The sequence below is a fragment of the Denticeps clupeoides genome, chromosome 20 (genome assembly GCF_900700375.1).
Source record: "Denticeps clupeoides chromosome 20, fDenClu1.1, whole genome shotgun sequence".
NCBI lineage: Eukaryota > Metazoa > Chordata > Actinopteri > Clupeiformes > Denticipitidae > Denticeps > Denticeps clupeoides.
Window position 1 is genome coordinate 6,589,692 of NC_041726.1, and position 22,855 is coordinate 6,612,546.

At 46.8% G+C, this 22,855-nt stretch overlaps 1 protein-coding gene across 2 annotated transcripts; it reads left to right on the forward strand.

Moving 5' to 3' along the window:
- Nucleotides 1-3,952: 3,952 nt before the first annotated feature.
- On the forward strand, nucleotides 3,953-22,836 carry rnf19a (ring finger protein 19A, RBR E3 ubiquitin protein ligase). Of its 2 annotated transcripts, none has more exons than XM_028963834.1 (10): nucleotides 3,953-4,192; nucleotides 11,325-12,168; nucleotides 16,135-16,343; nucleotides 16,430-16,574; nucleotides 16,729-16,891; nucleotides 17,161-17,275; nucleotides 17,857-18,018; nucleotides 19,016-19,229; nucleotides 19,515-19,658; nucleotides 20,268-22,836. In XM_028963834.1, exons 1-10 carry the CDS (start codon nucleotides 4,162-4,164, stop codon nucleotides 20,983-20,985), a joined length of 2,745 nt encoding a protein of 914 aa, XP_028819667.1. In that variant the 5' UTR covers nucleotides 3,953-4,161; the 3' UTR covers nucleotides 20,986-22,836. The 2 variants fall into 2 exon arrangements, with proteins under 2 accessions (XP_028819667.1, XP_028819668.1); XM_028963835.1 differs by having other exon boundaries at nucleotides 16,433-16,574.
- Nucleotides 22,837-22,855: the final 19 nt, after the last annotated feature.

Below are 22,855 nucleotides of genomic sequence, written 5' to 3' on the forward strand. Positions count from 1 at the left end.
GTGTAATGTTCTAAATTTGGAGCACGTAAAGACCAGTATTACATGTCTGGGCTGGTGTACGTGTTATTCTGCAGCCCAGACAAAAGATCTAGGGCAGGAGCCGATGTGGGCCACGGTGACCTGATCGCTAAGTGAACAGTGAGCCTTTTGTTTGGCTCAATAGTGATTATAAAGGAAGATTTTTCTGGACTTCGTATGGCCATGCTTTTTATCTGCCTGCTTAAAAAAAAAAAAAAAAAAAAATGTAAATACTCCCACCATGTCAGTTTTCATCTAATCCCTTGTCAGTTCTGGTGAAGTTGGGGGCAGGTAACCAGGCACGTGAACTACTGCACACAACGGTGCAAAAGTCCGGGGCTGCAGAATGACAGTGTTCACATTCAAAGTTAACGTGAAGTACGATTGTGAGATGCTTTCGCTGTACCAGTGACCTCGGTTTCACCCGACGTTCTGGGGATGGTTTATAAAGACCAGATGGTGGGAGCATCATCTCACGTCATTAAATGCATCTTAGATGGTTTTGGAGGAGTTTTTTTTTTTTGAGATGCTCAGCAGTTACATGCAAACAAATGCGTTCAGGTTTCAGAATGCACACGTCTGCTCATTTCAGCCCACAACGGCAATCGACATTTGCCAATGGGCCTTAACCGACACCCCGAGACTTGATATCTAAATCAGGAAAAATGTAAGAATCCTTTGACGTCCAGATTATTGGGGTTGCTGAGTAAAAATAATTCTGATCCTTATAGGTAAAAAAAAAAAAAAAGTTTATGGCAACCAGCTGCAAAGCATTTTAAGTTCCCTCAACTTCACCCCCACATAGCTGTGGCATAGGCATGAAGCTGAGAACTTAAAAATGCTTCTTAGCCTTTCCCAACTTTATTTTTTTTTTTTTAACTATGTAGAAATATTTTTAATCCCTTCTACCAGCAGTACACCGGCATGAAATATAAGATGATGTATAAAGCGATCTAAGAAATATTAAAATTATAATCACACAGACACACTGAGTAATAATAAATAGTGGTGGGATAAAATGAATAATTATTGCATGGGTTAACTGCACAGTCATTAATGTTTAATTGTCCAGTTTGTGTTCCTCTGCTCCTCCTCGTCCTCCTGTTCCCCCCCCCTTCGCCCCAACGAGGAGTTGAACAGTTTGGTGGTGTGAGGGACAAAAGAGTCTTGAAGTCTGTTGGTTCTGAACTTTGGGGGGAAATATCCTGTCACTGAGTAGGCTCCTCTGGCTGTGTATTTGGGGGTGTTTATAAGAGGGTTATTACTTCACACGTGCAGGTGGACCCTGCAGCCCTGGGTCGAGTGATCTTCTATTGTTTAACACTTGCCTCCAGACGGCTCCGTTCTCTTAAAAACAACATTGTTTCCTTCGCGAGAACATGCCGTCCGTACAGCGAGCCCCTGAGAATCTCGAACTCGTTTCATACCTGATCTGTGCATAAATACACAATGCCATCCGGCGGGACACTTCCCCTCTTCTAGCTGTGTGTGTTGTTCATTGTGTGTTCTTCCACATGGAAACACCGATGGCCTTTTTCCATGACTGCTCTGACAGCGAGTGGATCCGCCCTGCAGCTGGAATCCTGGTGTCACATGACTGCTCTGTAGTGACTCAGACACATACATGTCAACTGTTCCGAGATGTAATTTTTTAACCTATTACACAGGTTTTAAAACAGGGTATAAAACAGAATGTAGCATTACCTGATCAGAAAAATGAATCCTATATTGCAATGGGGGAGTGGACCCAGACATTGTAAACTTATTATAGTGAAATTATGCATACGTATTTAAAACCTAAACAGCCACATTGGTTTGGCTCCTTCCAATTTCTCTACTCTGTGAGCTGTACCTGCTGAAATATAATAGCTATGCTCATTCTTAAATTTTTTATGCTGCGTATACTTTGGATACTTCACAATAACATGTAATAGAGCCACGGTGACCAATGCTGCGTATACGTTCTTTGGACACTGGTCGCCGTGGCTCTATTACATGTTATTGTGAAGTATTTTGCTGGCAGGAGCTCTGGAGTACACATGTGTGTCTGAACATGCCAGGGTCCTCACGTGGTAACTCATTACCGAATAAGGCTGACTTTCTGGCGGTGCTACAGGTCTATGGGGGATTCAGAGCCGTCGCCATTGGTCTGTTCAGGATTCAGCTGTGAAATAAACTTCCATGTGTGAAGCTGTCTGATGAGCACTGAGTCCCTGTTTAAGCCAACAAATGTTTCTTCACAATTAAAAAGCTTCGGTCCCAGCTGCTTGCCTAGCATCCTATATTTTTATAGAGAAACTCTTCCCTCGGGTCTCCCTATGCATGCCCTATGCAGGCAATCAAATCCAATTTCTCAATCAGGTCTCTGTCAAGTCCTCTCTAGCTAATCTGAAACACTGCAGCAGGACTTCTCTTCAACCATCCCAAATTCTCCCACACCCCTCCACTGCTGCGTTCCCTCCACTGGCTTCCTGCAGCTGCCCCTGCATCAGATTCAAAATACTGATGCTGGCCTACAAAGCCTACACCTCGACCTCTCCGATCCTCCAGCACTGCTCCACTGGTGCCGCCATCTCTCAAGATACCAGGAAAGCATTCATCTAGACTCCTCACTTCCACTAGATGTTCCAACAGCTCACTCATGAAAGATCTTTAATGCAAGCTAAAAACCTTCCTTTCAAGGCATGTTAAAGCATGTATATAGGTTGCTCAGGATAAGGCATCTGCCAAATGCTATGAATGTAAAATGTTAATGTAAAAGTCTTTAAACTCACAAATAGTTTTTTTCTTGACTTTATTACCTCCAAAAACCATTAAAGGCATGCTTGGTGTAAACTGTGAAGTACAGTGAACCCTGACACAGAGCTTCGTGGGCCAAACGATCACTGTCAGTTCTGTTTGTCTTTCTTCCAACATGTCAAATGTTAACTATGGACTCCAAGTTTGAAATGGTGTCGTCTGGCACTAAAGATTTGTAGATTATTTTAAATGTTGAATGTCTCATCATTTAATTCATTGTAAGAGCATTAAATAACATGATAAGTGATTACCTCAGTTTTGTTGACAAATGTCAGAAACATATTTGGGGATGTGAATGCACTTTATGATGTATATAAACTTCTGGGGGAAAAAAAGTTTGAAATGTTTATCCATTATTTCATATTTCAACAACAGAAACCATTCTTCAACCCCAGATAGCTTTTGATCAGAGGACTAGATCCACCAAATATTATTTACATTTACAGCATTTATCAGATGCCTTAGAATTAGTAGTTACAGGGACAGTCCCCCCCTGGAGCAACTCAGGGTTAAGTGTCTTGCTCAGGGACACAATGGTAGTAAGTGGGATTTGAACCTGGGTCTTCTGGTTCATAGGTGAGTGTGTTACCCACTAGGGTGCTACAGCCCATTATGAAACAAGAAAAGGCTGAACCTGTTTAACTGACTGTTGACTGTTAGTGTCATAATTATCAAATTTAACAGTGAGAATAAACTTGTGTTTTGCAAGTTTAGTGCGTTGCTTAAGAAATCTTTTTAATGCTTTCAATTATTTTGAATTTTGAATATAATAAATAATATGATTACAAACTTTTTTTGTTAAAACTTTCATTGCTCAGTTGTAGGTCACAGCCAAAGTCAGTGTTACATGCCAAAAGTCTACATGGTTTTTAGATACTGTTTTGTACTGTAGAAACAAGGATGCTAATACATATTTAATTAATGAAAATGTGAAATTCGGACAGTTTGCCTTAAAGTAAACCACGGTAATGCCTTTTACTTGTCTGATTTATAAATGTTCAAAGGCAGTGAGGTACCAAGTGTTTCATTTCCTGACAAACGAATGTAACGTTTACACGGCACGGCATCAGCACTGGCAACCACGGGGTGCCGCGAGATCTCGCGCCGTCTCGCGAGAGTCGGGGAGCCGCGAGCGCAAGCTAGTTCGGGAACGGGAGCCGGGGAGGGTGGTTTCAGTGACTCACATTCAGAAGGGCTACGGGACAGGGAGGTGCCGGAACGGCGCAAGTTTTAAGGGCTAAACAACAGCCCGTCCTCTTCGCCTTTTTCTTCTTATTATTAAATCTCCGCGCCAAGGAGCCCCTCGCCGTTTCCTCGCGCTCGCCCTCTTTTGTCCTCCCAGGAATGAAATGCTGCTACGCGGATGACTCGAAAGGTGAGCTGTTGTCGCCGTGGTCGGCTAACGCCTGCTGGCTAGAGCGTGGTGACCGAACGCCGGCCGGGTTCACCAACTAACTTAACCGGCGAGGTCGACGGGAAACGCGGGTTTTTGGGCTGCGTTTGTTCCGCCGTAGCCCCCTTCGTCTGAGGGGGGAGACCGCTGTTAGCTAACGCTAACGCCTGCTTTGTTTTCGTCAGCTAACAAACAGACTAGGTATAAAGCGCTCTGGCGCTCCTCCGCTTGGCTCTAAATAACACGCAGTCGGCGTCCTGGTGGACCGGTTCCGTGAGACGACCGTCGTCGCGTCTGCTGTGAGATAAAACCCGGCTTCGTGGGGGTTTTATTTAAATGTTTGTCTTTCTTCTCCGGGCGGCGAGACCCGTCGTGCTTGGTTCAGCGCTCTGGGTTACTTGCTCGGGTTGTTTTGGGTGTGTTTGGGCGCCTGGCGACTTTGCAGTTCGGTTGGCGAACGGCGGGATCGGTGCCTGTCTGGTTCGTTCGATGCGTCTCTCTCTCGTCACAACGTTGTGCAAATTTATGTAGATTTTGATAGCCACGTGCTTCAAATACGCAGTTTATTCTTCTCATCATTTTTTTTACGAATCACCTGTATATTCATATGAAACACGTTTCCTGCGATTTGATCTGGCATCATTTTGTGACGTACTTTTCGTGTTGCAAGAGTAGGTTTTCCTTGTTGTGTCATCCTGAAAGCACCTTGGACTCGTTTTGTCATTTCTTGCTTTCATTTCTCAGCAGAGAGTCATTTGGGAAGTAGTGGTTGTGACTGTTACCATGGCGCCTGGTGCACTAGTCTTGGAAGGGGGGGGGGGTCAACCTTTACTCAGACTTGCGGTCTCTGCTGTCAGGTTTAGGAAACGGGTCGCCGCCATGGCCGTATAAGCCTTCAGACCAAACATTCAGCCTCTGCGTGACTATGAGCAGTCGTAGTGTGAAGCTGGGGGAACCCTCCGATGACCGAATGTTGAAGACCGTGTCCCGTATTTCGGTCTCCGTCGACCCCGTTTTGTATGTGTCGTGTGCATCGTATCATTCGTTTTGTTAGTTTGGATCGGTTTATAGAGCTTATCTGGCGCCCAGTTACTGTTTAACCAGACCGGCCTCAGTCTTTCTGTACGAGCAGCAGTGACCGGTCCGAATCGTTGTCCCGATCTATGAGCTGAACACTGATTTTTATTTCGTTTTTCTTTCCTTCCTTGTTACGGTTGCACCGGTTATTTTAATGGCTTTTCTTCCTCGGACACTTCACCCTGTGACCGCTCTGACTCGTGAAGGTCGTGGTTACGCCTGAAGTTCAGGCGAGTGGTGCTCGAGCGTGTCCCCCTTGAACCACGCTTTCCTTGTCCTCGGACGGGGTGGTAGTAGCCTAGTGGGTAACACACTCGTCTATGAACCAGAAGACCCAGGTTCAAATCCCACTTACTACCATTGTGTCCCTGAGCAAGACACTTAACCCTAAGTTGCTCCAGGGGGGGACTGTCCCTGTAACTACTGATAAATGCCGTAAATGTAAATGGACGGCACTCCTGCTTCGCCAGTCAAGTGCACTTTTCACGTGATGTTGTGTCTGGCGCTGCTGAAGCCCCCGCTCTTTACCTCGCACGATTAAGAAAAGGGCTGAAAATAGGGACTCGATTAACCCGGGCCCACGTTGGCGCACCGAACGGCCTAAGCTAACCGCGGGCATCAGTGGGGTGGCATTGGCGCGCTAATCTTTCAGATCTGTGAACGAATCTTCTTTCAGCCGGTGCTGTGCAGTAAGAGGCTAAAACGTGACGCTCTTCTCCCGCGCTGGCGGGGTGTCGCGCACGGCACCGTAACGGGCGGGGTGACCACGCGTTACGGTGTTGGCCATTTGTGAGAAGGCTCGATGCTGAGAATGGGAGCCTGACGTTTCCTCATTTCTGCGTGAAAACGAGTTCCTCCTCCTCCCCTACAGCTCGAGTGTGTTCGTTTCTCTTCTCAGCATTGACGTGTCGCGCCATCGGGCCGCTTTCTCGAATGTTGCCACGACGTGCCGACATGCTTTGGTAACTGGTAAACGCACCCCGGTTGCATCATTTGATGTGTAATGTTGAGGAAGCAAAGCCGAGAACTGAAATGGTTTCGACTGAACCAGCTACCAGGTTCAGCTGGCCGGTTTCCACGTAAATCTTGATCTTGATTTGGTTATCTTCATTTCCATTCAGGCTCAGTGATGCTTGATGGTTTCGATCTTGTTTACCAGATTGCTGTTTAATTATTATCCCCCCCCCCCCATCACTTACATGTAATAATTACAGATTCAGTCTCCCTGGAGCAACGGCCAGTTAAGTGTGTGGACCAAGGACATTGTGGTCGGGGGGGGGTTCATGCTGGGGTCGCCTGTGTCTGGCCCTATTCTGAGGTCAAAGTTGATAAATGTTGCGCTTGGCGAGATTTGGTAATCTTTTTATATCTCGCTCTTTTGGTTTTGTCCACCGTCGTCACTCTCTTTTTTTTTTTTTTCCTATCGCGTGTTTATTTTGACGTTCGCCTGATGGGCGCCTGCTTTGCACCGAGCGTCTTGTTAGTTTTTCTGCTCGCTTCATTGTTGTGGCCTTGGGTCCGCTTCTATTCTATTCTGGTGCCAAGCCGAACATCAGCCGGGAGTCTGGCCCTGTCCGGGGCGAGGGGCGTGGCAGCTGGCCAGGCTGTGGGTTTTGGTGGTGAAACTTGCATTGTCATGCTGAGACTGTGTCCCCCCCCCCCCCTCCTCTTTTATTAAGCAAATGGCAGGAACTCTGCAGCGCTCTGCAGTCGGCTCGCCTGCGTTGTGGGAACTCGAGCGAGATTCAGCTTTAAACACACACACACACACACACACACACACACACATACACACACGCACACAGCAATGCCAGGAACCCAGAGAATGACCTCTGTGCTAAATGGGCTACAAGACTGCTGCTATGCCTGTTGTCTGATGTCATTTCCTGTTCTCCTGATCTGGAGGGGGCTGTCTGTATGGGTCAGCGTGGACCAAAAACACAAAGCATGTGAACATGTCAGCATTTGTTGGGAAAAAAAAAAAAGGTCTGTGTTTGGTATTTCTGTAACGTGAAAGCATTGAAATAAGTGTCCGTGTTTCTACGGCATTTACATTTACAGCAGTATTTATCAGACCGCCTTATCCAGAGTGACTTACAATCAGTAGTTACAGGGACAGTCCCCCCCTGGAGACTCTCAAGGTTAAGTGTCCTGCTCAGGGACACAATGGTTGTAAGTGGGATTTGAACCTTCGGGTTCAAAGGCGAGTGTGTTACCCACTAGGCTACTACCACCCTCCATTATTGTTAAGTGTAGTAGCGAGGGTGAGTCCCTCTTTACTAACTTTCAATATATAATGGTCACAAACCCTCACAGCACCACTTTTGATCACCCAGCCCTAGTCTGTGTCTAAGTTTCTTGGCTTTGTTACCATTTAAAAAGTTTTAGTGTGGGGGGGGGGTGGCGGTTGTACTCTTTTAGTCACGCTTCTGAGTTTTACGGCTCCATGAAACATTTACAGCTACTGTGTGGGGACAGAGTGTCTCCGGAAACCGAATCTGCTGCAGCTGTATGCGGAGGTCATGTTGTACGCCTGTTTTTTCCACCTCCATCCCGAACGCTTTTCCCATTCACAGGCTTGCTCACAGACTCGACTCTCCGCCTTCTCCTCTCCAGCTGAGCCCGACGTTTAGAAGTCCTCCCGGCTTTGTACGCGCTGGTATTGCTGCACGCGTTCTCTGTGGACGTTTCCTCCCGCTTGCGTGAAGCGGGATCACGATGCTGCTGCTGCTGCGGTGGGACATGGAAACTGTCGGGTGCATAAGCAGCCCCGTGTAAATCCAGTTAAATACACCTCTATAGGTTTCCTGCAGATCACGTTACCGGTTCTACAGTTTACAGCCCGCAGGTATCTTTTACTGCTGGAAGACATGATGTTGATGGCAAAACTGGATTATAACTGGTAACTGGATCAAATGTGACACGTCAAAATGAAAAGAAAATGAAGGCTTTCGTTGTGGCCCGTTATCAAATGTTATTTCACCACAATGCAACAGGTGCTGGAAGGGAATAATGGATCCTTTTTATTGTTCGTACTTTATCAAAATCTAAAATAAAAGCAATTGGTAATGAGGTAGTGTGTGTGTTAGTTTTTAGAATTTTTTTTATTTCTCCAATATGCGTGTGTTAGTGTTAAGTAGTCTGTCTGACCTTCATTTCTGCAGTCTAAGCATCAAAATGCTGAGAATATTAGTCTGAAAGAAAGTGAAAAGAAAGTGAAGTGATTGTCACATGTGATACACAGCAGCACAGCACACAGTGCACACAGTGAAATTTGTCCTCTGCATTTAACCCATCACCCTGAGTGAGCAGTGGGCAGCCATGACCGGCGCCCGGGGAGCAGTGTGTGGGGACGATGCTTTGCTCAGTGGCACCTCAGTGGCACCTTGGCGGATCGGGATTCGAACCGGCAACCTTCTGATTACGGGGCCGGTTCCTTAACCGCTAGGCCACCACTGCCCCATGGTGTGTGTGTGTGTGTGTGTCCATGCTATTCATCTTTATAACTCGCTGAACTGAGTGCTCACAGAAGCCATGTGCATTTAACCTTTAAATCTCTTAACTATATTTTTGGATGTTTTTCAGTAACTTCCAAAAATATTGTTTTTGTCCACACCGCATTATAATCACATAGTTTTACAGCGGTAGCGCTAGTTTTTCTGTATTGGTTATAAAGATGTTGGATTCGGAAAATCCAGCATTAACACACATTTGCTGCACATTTTTCTTTTTGGACAACGTGTGGTACGTCATCGCAGAACGCGGTCTCAACTGTCCTCTGCTTCTGTCCCCGTCAGCCTTTGCTCTATCTCCACATCTTTTATCTTTGTCTTAACAAACCCTTCCCTTCCCCTCGCAGGCCAACATTAATGCTGCGCGTCCCTCTGTGTCTCAGGCATGTTTTCTAGCTGATAAGACGGGGAGTACGTGAGCACTGGCTCAAGCGCTCCGTATTTATACTTTCACAGCAAGGTAGCAGCTGACTCACGACATGCATCCTAATTTATCAAAAGTTTCTGAAATATTTACAGTCGTTCAATGGGTACGGGGAACATGTACTACAGTAAAAGGCTCGTTGTGGAGTGGAAGCAATGATACTCATTGGTGTTGGACAAATATGGCTTTTGGCGGTTATTCTATTGCATGTTTGGTTTCGGAATCTGGTGCGGTCCTGAGGTGACTGTAACACAGACGGAGTTTGTGACTTCTGCGGTTGGCACGAGGGATGGCGGGACCTTGCACTCGGCGTTGCCAGATTGGCCGTTTTCGCTGAGTTGTCTTGTGCGGGACAGAAATGATGGCTTGGTGTGGAGTTCCCCATCTCCGAGATGAAGAAAACCTGCGCCGCAAGCCATATTTATTATATTGCCTTGAAAGTAGGGCTCCGTATGTCTGAAACTGACTGCTTGTGAGAGCTGGTTTTAATGGTGTCTGTTCCCCCTCTGCAAGTCAACGTTCCCGTGTGTTTTGACCTGTGGGTGTGAGAGGACCCAGCTGGGCCAAACACACACACACACACACACACACACACACACACACACTTTACTTTTATTTACCTAGACGAACCATTTGCCTGAGAGGTTTCGAATGGAAAAATCCTGCCAACCAGCCCTATTGAGGAGAACTCTGACTGGTTCAGCTTCTAACTGGTTTACTGCAGCTCGACTGAGGCAGACAATGGGTTCGTTTGTTGACGGCGAATGCTTCCTTCCTCCTCTCGTCCGCTGTAGCTGTGCGTGTGCAGCCACATTTGAACCAGTGAATTTTGTAAAAAAAAAAAAAAAACAAAAACACTTTACGCATAAATTTTTATTTATTTATTTATTTTAACCCCTTTCTATCCCATTCAGGCTCCCGGGCCGGTGTTGCTTTACTGCACTTCTGGCGGTGTCTTTGCTAGTGGAATTTTCCTCCGACCTGTGTGTGTGCGCGCGAGCGTGTGTCCTCTAGAGACTTTGTTTGTCAACTGTTTCATTGAACTGCATATTCTGAGATTTAAAAAAGTGGATAAAGTCATGTTGCTTGTTTGCCTGGGGAAAAATATTTTATATGGTTTCTCTGTGTCGCTGCCGTTCCCTCGGTTGTCTCCTCCCTCCACCCCACAACTGGTCTTTGCGAATGATTAATGTCGTAGGATCGCCTTGATGGTATCTCGGATGCTCGTTGTCAGGCTGTGGGAGAAGGGGAGTTATGACAAACATGTTAATTTGCTCCACAAACTGTTTCTGCGGGACTTCTGGACCCTCGCCATCGATATGCACACGCCTGATTGGCCTGGAAGGGGTCAAGCTGTTTGTTGCCCAAATCCCAATTTGAAAATGGGCTTGTTCCGAAGCTATATTTTTCAAACCATAGGAATTATCTAAGCATATTTCTGACATTTCCTAGATGGGAAATGCAAACTTCCTGCAAAACAAGTGATTAATGACTATAAGATCACACCAACTTGTGGCTAAATACAAATTGTACCTGTTTTGTCAGGGCAACGTCTGTGGACACTTTGCTAAGTGAATCTTATTTTACTGGATTTAAAATTTTTTTTTTTTTTAAATCAAATCTTACAATCAGTAGTTACAGGCAGGGCTGTGTATTGGCGAGGATCTCACGAAACGACACTTCACAATATGGTTATGTCGATATATTGTGATATTATATAATGTAAAAAAAACGACGCAACTCAGAACTCACGTTTAACTCTTTTGTCTTTGCATTTGAATGTATTTAAGCGCTCAGTCAGTTAAGTGTGTTGTTCAGGGACACATTGCTAGTAAGTCAGCACCTGGGTCTTCTGGTTTATACGAGAGTGTGAGGATGTTGGTCTGTGTCTGACTCATCCTCAAGAATGTCGACCTTTTCAAAGGTAAATAGTCCGGTGACGCGGCTTTCACGCCCTGCACGCGGGAGTGATGGTAAATGAGGGCGTGTTTCTACAAACCACTGTATTCAAATGCCTTTATTATAATGCAACCAGTTGTTTTATGACTGTTTTTAAAATGGCTTTTTGACTTTTGCCTTTTTTGTGTGTTTTTCCTCACAGAACCCAGCAATCGTCCACCTTCTCCCGACCCGAACCCCACCCCTTCGGCTCCACCGCAGAAGGGCCAAGTTGGAGAGCGACTGGGCCAGGGACCGCCGCCATGTCTTAACGTGCTGCGCTCTCCATTGAAAACCCTGTCCCCTCGCTCCTCTTCATCCTCCTCCATCACCACCCCCCCCGCCCTCCCTCTCAATGTGGCCCAGTCTGGTGGTGGCTTCGCATCTGCGGAAATGAGCCTGCAGCACCAGCAGCAGATGCTGAGCGGCTCGGAGCGGGACCTCCACTCGGCTGCGTCTTCGGTCAGCCTCCCGTCCGCCCGGAAGACGCCCAAGAAGCGGCGGCTGTCGCTGCGGTCACTGTTCCGCCGCCGCCGCGACCCCAAGCGCAAGTCCCGTGCCCTGCAGGCTGGGGGTGTGGATGGCATCGCCAGCATAGACAGCGTCCACTCGGAGGCGGGCCCGCAGGACTCGTCCCTGTCCGCACCGGGCGTGGCTTCATGCTCCTCCGCCTCGCCCGCGGAGGGGGCGGCCGCCGCCGCCGCGTCCCCCTCGGAAATGCTGGAATGCCCACTGTGCCTGTTGCGCCACGCCCGCGAGTGCTTCCCCGACATCATGACGTGCCACCACCGCTCGTGTGCCGACTGCCTGCGCCAGTACCTGCGCATCGAAATCTCGGAGAGCCGCGTCAACATAAGCTGCCCCGAGTGCTCGGAGCGCTTCAACCCCCACGACATACGCATGATTCTGGGCGACCACGCCCTCATGGAGAAGTACGAGGAGTTCATGCTGCGCCGCTGGCTGGTGGCTGACCCCGATTGCCGCTGGTGCCCCGCCCCTGACTGTGGGTGAGTAAAGCATTGTTTGGATAATTATTTGCAGTTCTTTTAAAACTGGGCCACTAGTGTGGCCCTCTTCTTACCTCCCTCCACTGGCTCCCGGTAGCTGCTCGCATTGAGTTCAAATCCTTGATGCTGCCTACAGGGCTGTAAATGGAACTGCGCCCTCCTACATCAACACACTACTACCTACCTACACCCCTGCACGCCCTCTCAGATCAGCAAACGAAAGGAGACTAAAAATTCCTTCTTCATGAGGTCTCCGATTCCAATCATCTCAGTTCTCCGTTGTTGTCCCTGGCCTCCTCCACACGACTAGCCGAGACTATCACCACTTTTAAAAAGCAGGTGAAAACCCTCTTGTTCAAAAAATATTACAGACAAATCTAACACTTACACACGCACATGCGTACAAATTGCACAAACAATACAAAAATGTTTAAATACATTATAATTTTTCTTCGTCTAGCACCCAACAATCTCTGAGCATGCTCTTCACTGACAAGTTTGAGCCTTATCAGGGCTCTTAGTTTGTAAATTCAATATTCTATAGAAATCGAACGAGAATTGCTGGTGTCTTCCTCTTGTAAGTCGCTTTGGATAAAAGCGTCTGCTAAATAGAGGGTGGTAGTAGCCTAGTGGGTAACACACTCGCCTGTGAACCAGAAGTCCCAGGTTCAAATCCCACTTACTACCATTGTGTCCCTGAGCAAGACACTTAACCCTAAGTTGCTCCAGGGGGACTGTCCCTGTAACTGATTGTAAGTCGCTCTGGATAAGGGCGTCTGATAAATGCTGTAAATGTAAATAAAGTAGTGTAATAACGTAACAGCAATATATTGTAATATAACCTGTACGGCCAATAGATCTGATATGGATTATACTGGATTATTACACAATTTAATTAAATAACTTTTTCTGTTCATTGATTCTGAATCTTACGAAATAAATCCCATTTCTAGTACATGTCTGGGGGCAGTGGTGGCCTATCGGTTAAGGAAACTGCCCCGTAATCGGAAGGTTGCCGGTTCGAATCCTGATCCGCCAAGGTGCCACTGAGCTGCCACTGAGCAAAGCACCGTCCCCACACACTGCTCCCCGGGCGCCTGTCATGGCTGCTCACCAAGGGTTAAATGCAGAGGACAAATTTCACTGTGTGACCATCACTTCATTTCACACTTCTTTCATTCCTTTTGCTCTCATTGGGTTTTTCCCCTCTCTCCTCATGATTGTGAACAAGCACTTTTAGAGGGTGCAACATACTTCTTTGTGGGACAAGCAGTTCTTCTGCATTCTTTCCCAGGCGCGGTGCCCTTACTGAGTCTCTGCTGACAAACCTGTTGCCGGAGCTTTTGGTTCTGGTTTGAAACGTCCTTATCGGTCTCGTAGTAATGCTGAAGGAAGTGAGTGTGATATGGCTTGTTCTTGGGAACACGCAGTACTGTGGAAAAAAAAGCCCTTTTTCAACGGCTTCCTCACAGATCTATTTCGGACCCGTTGTTTCATGAGACCATGTCTGGTCTCAGAAATGCGGCAAGTGTCCTGGGACCTCTCAGTCCTGGAGGTCAGGGCGATGATGTCATAATTGTGTGAGTCGTTGACTAGGGCGGCTCACTGAATAGAGAGTGGAGGGGTTTATAATTTCCCAGTGGGTCTAATCCCACACGTCGCAACTGCCGTTTTTATTTTTTTACGGCAATCACTGGCAGATTACAACAATTTTCAACAGGCATTGCAGCGGGCAGCCCCTCCCTCGGCTCCCCGGAGGACCCAACATTTACGTGAGATACACCAAGCTTGCTATAAAGTGTAAAAGTAAGAACACTTTCTGGAAGTATTTTGGGTCTGGTTCGGGCTCAGTTTTTAGCATTAGCGGGTCAGGTCGTGTCGCGTTGCAAAGGCACGTAGTAATTTTGTTTTGCTAAATGTTGACTTCTTAATAAAATTGGAATTTTACTTGCAAGTCTTAGCTGCTGTCATCAGGTGTTTTTTTTAAAAAGCAACACATATATATATTTTTACTTCTGCAGCATTAGAAGCAAAGAGCTTTTTTTTTTTTTTTTTACTCAAAAACATTTAATTTATTCATTTATTTGTCTGGATTTATTTATTCATTCATTCTGACCCTAGGGGTTAAGGAAGCAGCCCCATAATCAGAAGGTTGCCGGTTCGAATCCCGAATATGTCAAGGTGCCACTGAGTAAAGCGCTGTCCCCACCCACTGCTCCCCGGGCGCCTGTCATGGCTGCCCACTGCTCACTCAGGGTGATGGGTTAAATGCAGAGGACAAATTTCACTGTGTGCACCGTGTGCTGTGCTGCTGTGTATCACATCACTTTCACTTTTATTTATTTTAAATTTTAAGAATTTTGTTTTGTTTTTACTTCCCCTATAGTATTGAGTACCATCCTTAGTATCAGGATCAAGTTTGGAATATCAGGATTGTGACGCCTAACCCGTTAGCAGCCCTTGTGTCCTCAGATCTGTTGTCACTGCTGGAGTGTTGCGATCTCTCTGTTCACGACGCAGAGCTTTGTGCACTGCGGGGCGCGAGGCCGAGATTGACATTGAGGCGGCGCGGTTCAGCTCGGCCTGCTGTCATCAGCGTTTTATCGGCCTGACGCTGTCAGCTTGAATAGTGGCCCTTTCATCAAACTATGTGTGGGTTGGCCACTGACCTTTTTTTATTTCTTTCTTCTTCTACCCCCTCCACTCTTTTTGGGTTTGTAGTGAATGGCTGCTGTTTAAATTGATTTCCCCACACCCCGTGAGAGTGTGCTGTAATTTAATATGGCATGTTATGCTGTAAAATATAAATTCCATTATATTTACATCCGAAATGACATTTTCTTCATGACATTACATGAAATCGATCAGCTGTAGAATTCACCAAATTAGTTCATTATTGATTTATCCTTTTAAAATTCATTTTATATTACAATAAGGTAACCGTCCATAAATGTTGCATACTAAACGTGTGTGTGTGTGTGTGTGTGTGTGTGTGTATATATATATATATATATATTTATATGTATATGTATAAAAATACACACACACACACACCCCAACAATTCTGAATGCTTTCCCGTAATCTCTGGGGTCATTCAATGTAATGATCATAATAGACTGCTATTATTCATAGCAGAAGCAGGCCTCACCTCACACCCTTTTGCCATCTATTGCGTCTGTTTGTTTCAGGGCGTGGTGGGGCGGACTGTGAAGTCCTTCCCCATGAGATGAACAGTCCGGTTTGGCTCTGGCGCAGGGAGGGGATTTATCAGCTACAATTTGCTCCACACACTGCTGTATTATTTTATTATAATACTCCATAATACTGTATGCAGATTCGTGGTGATCTGAGGGCTGCATGATAGCTGTAGGGCTGTGAAGCGTTTCCTGCCGTTGCATCGGTCGAGTGTCTATGTACACACCACGGTTTCAGCAGCCTGTTTTATTGCGGCTTTATTCTCTACGTTTTTTTGTTGGTGAATAAAACGGCTTGGCTGATGCAGTCATGGGTAATGTGAAAGTAATTGCTGCAGTTTGGAGTACTGCATTCCATGGTAATATGCAAAAAAAAAAATACATTTAACAGCAGTAACGTCTCTGAGTGAGCTGGACCGAGAATGGTGCTGTGACTGCATGCGCTGCAGAGCCTCTACTATTCTCTCTACTGCAATTAACGTGTCTTAGTAGCCATTCGGGTCTGGACGTTGCTGTTTATCAGGTGAATGGCTGGTCTGGACGATTGAGTCAGGAAATGAGCTGGTGTTCATCACGTCCACGGCCCAATACGGTGGTGAGATGACTGGGCGTGATCACTTTTGTAGTTAAACGCACACACATTCTTCATAAACTGAGCAAGACACTTAACCCTGAGTGTCTCCAGGGGGGGACTGTCCCTGTAACTACTGATCGTAAGTCGCTCTGGATAAGGGCGTCTGATAAGTGCCGTAAATGTGTGTCTCCCTGTAGATATGCAGTCATCGCCTTTGGCTGCGCCAGCTGCCCCAAGATCACCTGCGGCCGGGAGGGCTGCGGCACAGAGTTCTGCTACCACTGCAAGCAGCTCTGGCACCCCAACCAAACCTGCGACGCTGCCCGGCAGCAGCGAGCCCAGAGCCTGAGGCTCCGCCCCTTCCGCTCGTCCTCGCTCAGCTACAGCCAGGAGAGCGGGGCTGCAGGTAACCGCCATACGCCCAGTCACGTGGGCGCGCATTCATCCTCTGTACGCAGGCGTGGCGATTTGTGATTAACATCTGTTCCACAGCAGATGACATCAAGCCTTGTCCGCGATGTGCCGCCTACATCATCAAGATGAACGACGGGAGCTGTAATCACATGACCTGCGCCGTGTGCGGCTGCGAGTTCTGCTGGCTGTGTATGAAGGAGATCTCAGATCTGCATTACCTGAGGTGAGAAGTGGGGCAACCAAACCCACAAGGCCGGTAGTGTGCGTAGACCCTTATCTGCACATCTCCACAAACCATGCTTCCGAGAACATTCCTGCCCAGAACTGGGTCTTGGTGACGTGTGTGTAGTCTCTAACCACAGTTTCCCGTTCCGCAGCCCGTCAGGCTGCACGTTCTGGGGGAAGAAGCCCTGGAGCCGCAAGAAAAAGATCCTGTGGCAGCTGGGCACTCTGGTGGGCGCCCCCGTGGGCATCGCGCTCATCGCTGGCATTGCTATCCCTGCCATGATCATTGGGATTCCGGTGTATGTAGGGAGAAAGGTGAGGATGATATTCAGGATGACTCTTACTAATTAAAAGTTTGATTAACTGTAAAACAGTCTTGCATTGAAGCAAGGTAAAAGGTGGCTTTAAAATGTTTAGTTTTGCTCAACGTGTTCTGTCATGTTAGTGGTTATGAGATAAGGGCACCGGGTTTAGATGATTTAGAGGCGTCAAGTTCTTGGGTGAAACTGGCATCACTCCAGATCTGGGGAGTGACTTTGTTTTGCCAGAAGAGACTTGTGAACACGTTTCTTTCTTCGTTTCAGATTCACAATCGCTATGAAGGGAAGGACGTTTCCAAGCACAAGAGGAATCTGGTGATTGCGGGTGGTGTGACTCTGTCTGTCATTGTTTCGCCTGTGGTGGCAGCAGTAACTGTTGGTGAGAAAAAAAAACCCAAAAAACACACACACGTTTTTTTTGTTTCTTCTTTTCATGGTCGTTAAAAACCTGGAAAAGTCATGGAATTTGAACCGTTTTCCACTATACGAAATAAACATAGTCAGGTCATTTAAATTGGATTGACACACAAATTTAAATGACTGCGCAAAAACAGGTTTACGGCTACATCTCGCTCAGGTCTATGGTTGCTTCCGTGTTCCAGTGCCTCCTTTTAAAAGTCACGAGTCAGTCATCCTGATTGGGTCCATTTTACACTGGCTCAGACTGTGCAAATATGGAGGAAGAAACACTGTCATTTATGTTAAGCTTTTTAGGGTTGTCATAAATTTACTTTTTGTAAATTTGACAGATTAAAAAATTGTTTTTTTTTTTTCTACAGCTGCTTCTGTTGTAAACATCTGTATAAACCCTGATTTATAATTATTGGTAGTATGGTTGAAAATACAAATTAAACTACATTTATTCACATAAACCAGTTGTTGATCTTACTACCACATTCAAAGCAGACTTTCACATTGTGAGATTATGCAGAATTTAGGAAAGATTGTCATTTTTCCCAGGAATCGGAGTGCCTATTATGCTGGCGTACGTTTACGGCGTGGTGCCCATCTCCTTGTGCCGCAGTGGCGGATGCGGAGTGTCCGCGGGAAACGGGAAAGGCGTCCGCATAGAGTTTGATGATGAGAACGACATGAACGTCGGCAGCGGGGCGACGGCAACTGGTAAGGTTCACTATGTCACAGCAAGCAGGCTGGTACAGCGGGCTGAGCCCTGAGGTCAGCCCTGACTCAGCACTCTGAGTAACGCCCTCACGTCGGTTTTTTTAATCGCCGCTTGTGCGTCAAGCTCTTGGGACGAAGACCGGAGTCTGATGGTCAGACGCCTCTGTGTACGTGGCTTATCTGGGATCAGTTTTGCCCTGTGAGTTATCACAAATGAGGTCAGCGCTCACGCAGAGCGAGCCTGATCCTAGATTAGCAACTAGGGCCAACAGGGTGGTCAGCAGCTCTGCTGTCCTTATCTCTCCCCTTCAACTTTCGTCATGGCGATTGCAAAAATCCTTTTGATTGTAATATCTATTGTTTTCTCCTTAAACCCTCACAGTTTGTGAACATTTCAGTCTATAATCCTATGGTAATTTTTCACATATTGATAAATAGATTCCATTCTATTTTCAATAAACCCTTTTTACCTCTACACAGTAAGACTCTCTTGAGCACATCTTTAAAAATGGGGCTTTTAGCATGAAGGTTAAACTAGTCATGTGTAAATGAACTAACTGTGTTTTTAATAGGTACACAGTAGTATTGGGTTCATTATTTCTGAGAGTGGAGTTATGATTTATGGATTGGCTATGGATCTACACGGTTGTCAGTTTATCAGACGCCCTTATCCAGAGCAACTTGCAACCAGTAGTTACAGGGTTAAAAAGCAATAAAGGTGACTTTTTTTTTTTTTCCTACTAGTTCAGTATCTCCTCTTGTAAGTTGCTTTGGATAAAAGCGTCTGCAAAATAAAGTAAAGGGACAGTCCCCCTGCAGACACTCAGGGTTAAGTGTCTTGCTCAGGGACATAGTGGTAGTAAGTGGGGTTTGAACCTGGGACTTTGTGGTCTTCTGGTTCATCAGCAAGTGTGTTCCTACCTCCCTGCTACAGTCACCAAATACCTTTTTGGAAGCATTGAGAAACTCACCCACATCGCCCTTAATGTCCCCTCAGATACGACCTCAGTGGCGGAGACGCGGCACAACCCCAGCATCGGCGAGGGCAGTGTGGGCGGGCTGACGGGAAGCCTGAGCGCCAGCGGGAGCCACATGGAGCGTATTGGTGCCATGCGAGATAACCTGAGCGAGAACGCCAGCACCATGGCCCTCGCGGGGGCGAGCATCACCGGCAGCCTGTCTGGCAGTGCCATGGTCAACTGCTTTAACAGGTAAGACTATGTTTAATGGCATAATGTGGTGGCCTAGCAGTTAAGGAAGCGGCCGGTTCGAATCCCGATCCGCCAAGGTGCCACCGAGCAAGGCACCGTCCCCAAACACCATTCCCCGGGCGCCTGTCGTGGCTGTCCACTGCTAACCAAGGGGATGGGTTAAATCCAGAGACCACATTTCACTGTGCGCACTGGATGCTGTGCTGTCACATGTGACAACTAATCACTTTCACTTCGTGTGTATATTTGCAGTTTAAATGTTTTTTTGCGTGATTGTGATTCTAGGTTGGAGGTACAGGCAGATGTGCAGAAAGAACGCTGCAGCCTGAGCGGAGAATCTGGCACGGTTAGCCTGGGGACAATCAGTGACAACGCTAGTACCAAAGCAATGGCTGGATCCATCCTCAACGCCTACATTCCTCTGGACAGGTATCGTATTCACTCAGCTTCACTGGTTTTGCATTCGTTTAACTGACACTAGTCCACCATGCAGCACATTAATCTGTGATGCCAGTCATATGCATGCTGCCCTATGAATAACTACATGCGTGGTAATGAGTTCATCAATCATAATTAGGAGGTTCTGGCAGTTGGACCTCGATATAGTACAGTACAGCCAGAGGGTACAGACACATCATGTTTGTGCACGGTCCAGTCAAGCTTTAAGTAGGAATGGGTTCTAAAACCAAAAATGTAACTGGGTGCAGGGCTAAATTATTTATCAGAGTAATTGTTAGACCTTTTCTGTACACCTTTTGTACTGTACTGAATCAATCAAATTTTTTCACATTTGATTGACTCCTTTATTGATTATTTGGTTCCCCAACTGTGGTACTCAGGCTCCCTCTGCTGGCATGAGAGGACTCTCAAATTGTTGTCTGTAGCTACGAGCCATGAGAGTACAGTAACAGGTGGTTGTTGCTTGGCAACACACAGAAATGGCAATATGCTGTCAAAGGTGCACAGTTTTGAGCAGTGCTTGGCCAATCAGATTTATGGACCAGGGCCAACGCTCACAACTGCCATTTTCTGTTTTAGAGATGGAAGCGGTATGGAGGTGCAGGTTGATCTGGAGTCAAAACTCTGCAAATTACGGCACCACAGCGGTGGCAGCAGCATGGACGACGGCAGCACAGGTGGCCGCGGAGGAGGGGGCATGTGTTCCTCCGGGTGTCCCCATGAGGGCAAATGTAGCTCGTCCCACTGGGGCAAGGAACCCTCGTCCTCCTCATCCTCCTCAGGGAAGAAGAGCAAGTTGCACAAGAAGGGCGGAGGCACCAAGATCAACGACACGCGCGAGGACATGGACGCCAAGCTACTGGAGCAGCGCAGCACCAACTCCAGTGAGTTCGACTCGCCCTCGCTCAGCGGCAGCCTGCCGTCGGTGGCCGACTCCCACTCTAGCCACTTCTCCGAGTTCAGCTGCTCCGACCTGGAGGGGTGCCGGCCGCCCTGCTGCGCCCCCGAGGCCCTCGCCACCCGCTCCTCCAACCACAGCACCGGCGCGGACAGCCCCCTCCCCGAGGCGGAGCATGACCGACCAGACTGCTCCGGCGCCACAGCGGCCCCACCGTCACCCTCGTCACCGGCAAAGGCGGGAGGAACGCGTCACTACATCGCCAAGGAGGCCGCGGGCGCGGCTCGCACGGCCGAGCTGGACTTGAGCGGAGCGGAGAGCTCGCAGAAAGAGCACAACAACAACCACCTCCACGTCCCCGGCGTACCCAGAAACCCCTGCATCCAGACTGACATCTAAACCCCCAGCTGGGAGCAGCCTAACCCAAATACTAGCTTTCAAAGCTAACCTCACGCCCACTTCTTATTTCGAAAGGATTGCACACTTGACTTTAAGGTTTCAAAAATAAAACTGAAAAAATATCTATATATTTTTGGTTTGTTTTTGCAATTGTGTTTTTTTTTTTTTCTCCCTATGATTGCTGTTGAAATGCGAATGTTGATGAAGGAATGTCAGCTTTTACGTGGTTGCAGGACAGTGAAGGGCTGTCAGATGGGTGGCGAGAGGAGAACCCTGCCACGGGTCTAGAGGGTTCATCACATCTCTGGAGCTGTTGATCCAGAAATGCTGAAGAATCATCTGGACGTGGGTCACGCCGCCTTGGCCTTGTCGGGGTGACTCCTCCCACAGGTAGACTTGTGCTCGGCGGAGAGCTTTGTGAAGAGCAACAGATGAATGAATGTAGGAGGACGGGTACAGTTTGAATGATTTATGTAGCTGCAGGTCATTCATGCCTCAGTTTTTATGGGCGGTTGCTGTGACGTTTTTATTTGACGTTATTTACGTTCTATCTGTGGTCAGAGGGTTCTACTTGACCTCGGTTCCAGTGACGTCCGCCACAGCACAAGAATTGTGAAGCATGTCCGCACAGTGCTTCAGCAAGAGGGACCAGGCAATCACAGGCTTCTTTTTATTTTAGTTACATTGATTTCTCTATAAATTATTACTTTTTTGTTGAAAATATTTGTTCAGTGTTTTTCTCCCTTTCCTTCTCGCTGTTGTTTTTTTTCCATTTTGGGAAAGGTTGTAATTAGTTTAAGCCCTGTTCAGGGCCATAGGTGTGGAGTTGATGCTGGTGAGGTGCTGGCTAGTGCCAGCAGCATCATCGGCAACCCTCGAATTAACCAAAAGTCCAGTGTTGAGCAGTCACATTACAAGTTCTTTTTCTTTTTTTTTTTTTTACTTCATAACAGCCTGTAAGAATAGCAAATGCCTAGGTATAAAAATATAGTTATTAAAATTAAAAAAAGACACACACACACAATGGCATGTTCAGGTTGTTTAAAACAGAAAACTTCTCACAATTTCATTTTTCAACTTCCGTTGACTCATGGTGCCTTTAAAAAAAAAAAAAAAAAAAAATCTGTTTACCTCCTTGTTTGTGTCTTTTTAAATAAGTTAAGAGAAAGAATGAGGTGAGAAGAGCTCCATTCCGGATGTCCCTCAGTCTCCACTGGCCTTTTTTTTTTTTTTTGCAAACACTAGTGAACCGGGGACTGCATGAACATCTACCAAAGACAGCACTCAGGCTCTTGACCGTGTTCACCCCAAAACTCCTGAGAGCTCTCTGTGGGTTCAATTCTTTTTTTTTTTTTTTTTGTTCACCCATGACTCTCCTGCAAGGGTCAACTGTCTCGTTTCTCAAAGACCTGACTGATCCAAGGCAGACGAGTTTGATGAATCCTATCAGTAGCAGCATCTGTTGATGTCATGAGCCTGAATTGGAATCCAGGATGGAGCCCCTGATGTAGCCTAAACCAGGTCTGAGCCCAGGGGTCATTTGTGGATCAGGACCACATTCTTTCTCTTAGTTTTTTATGGGGGGGCTTCTCCCCCTTCCCTTGCCATTCTGGTGCTGCTCAAGTCAAACACAAGCTGCAGATTTGTGTGTTTTTTTTTTTTTTTTTCCTCCCTTCCCTCCTGGACTCTGGTCCTTTTACCTGTTCTGTTGGTGTTACTACTTCTCAAAAACCTAGTGCCAGGTCTAATTTCTAACTTGTTCAGAACAGCGGATGATATTTGTATGTTGGTTTCCTAACTTGCTTTATAATATGCATGTAAATGCATATCTAAATAAACAGTTGAACCTCCTTTTTTTGGTACCTTGTTT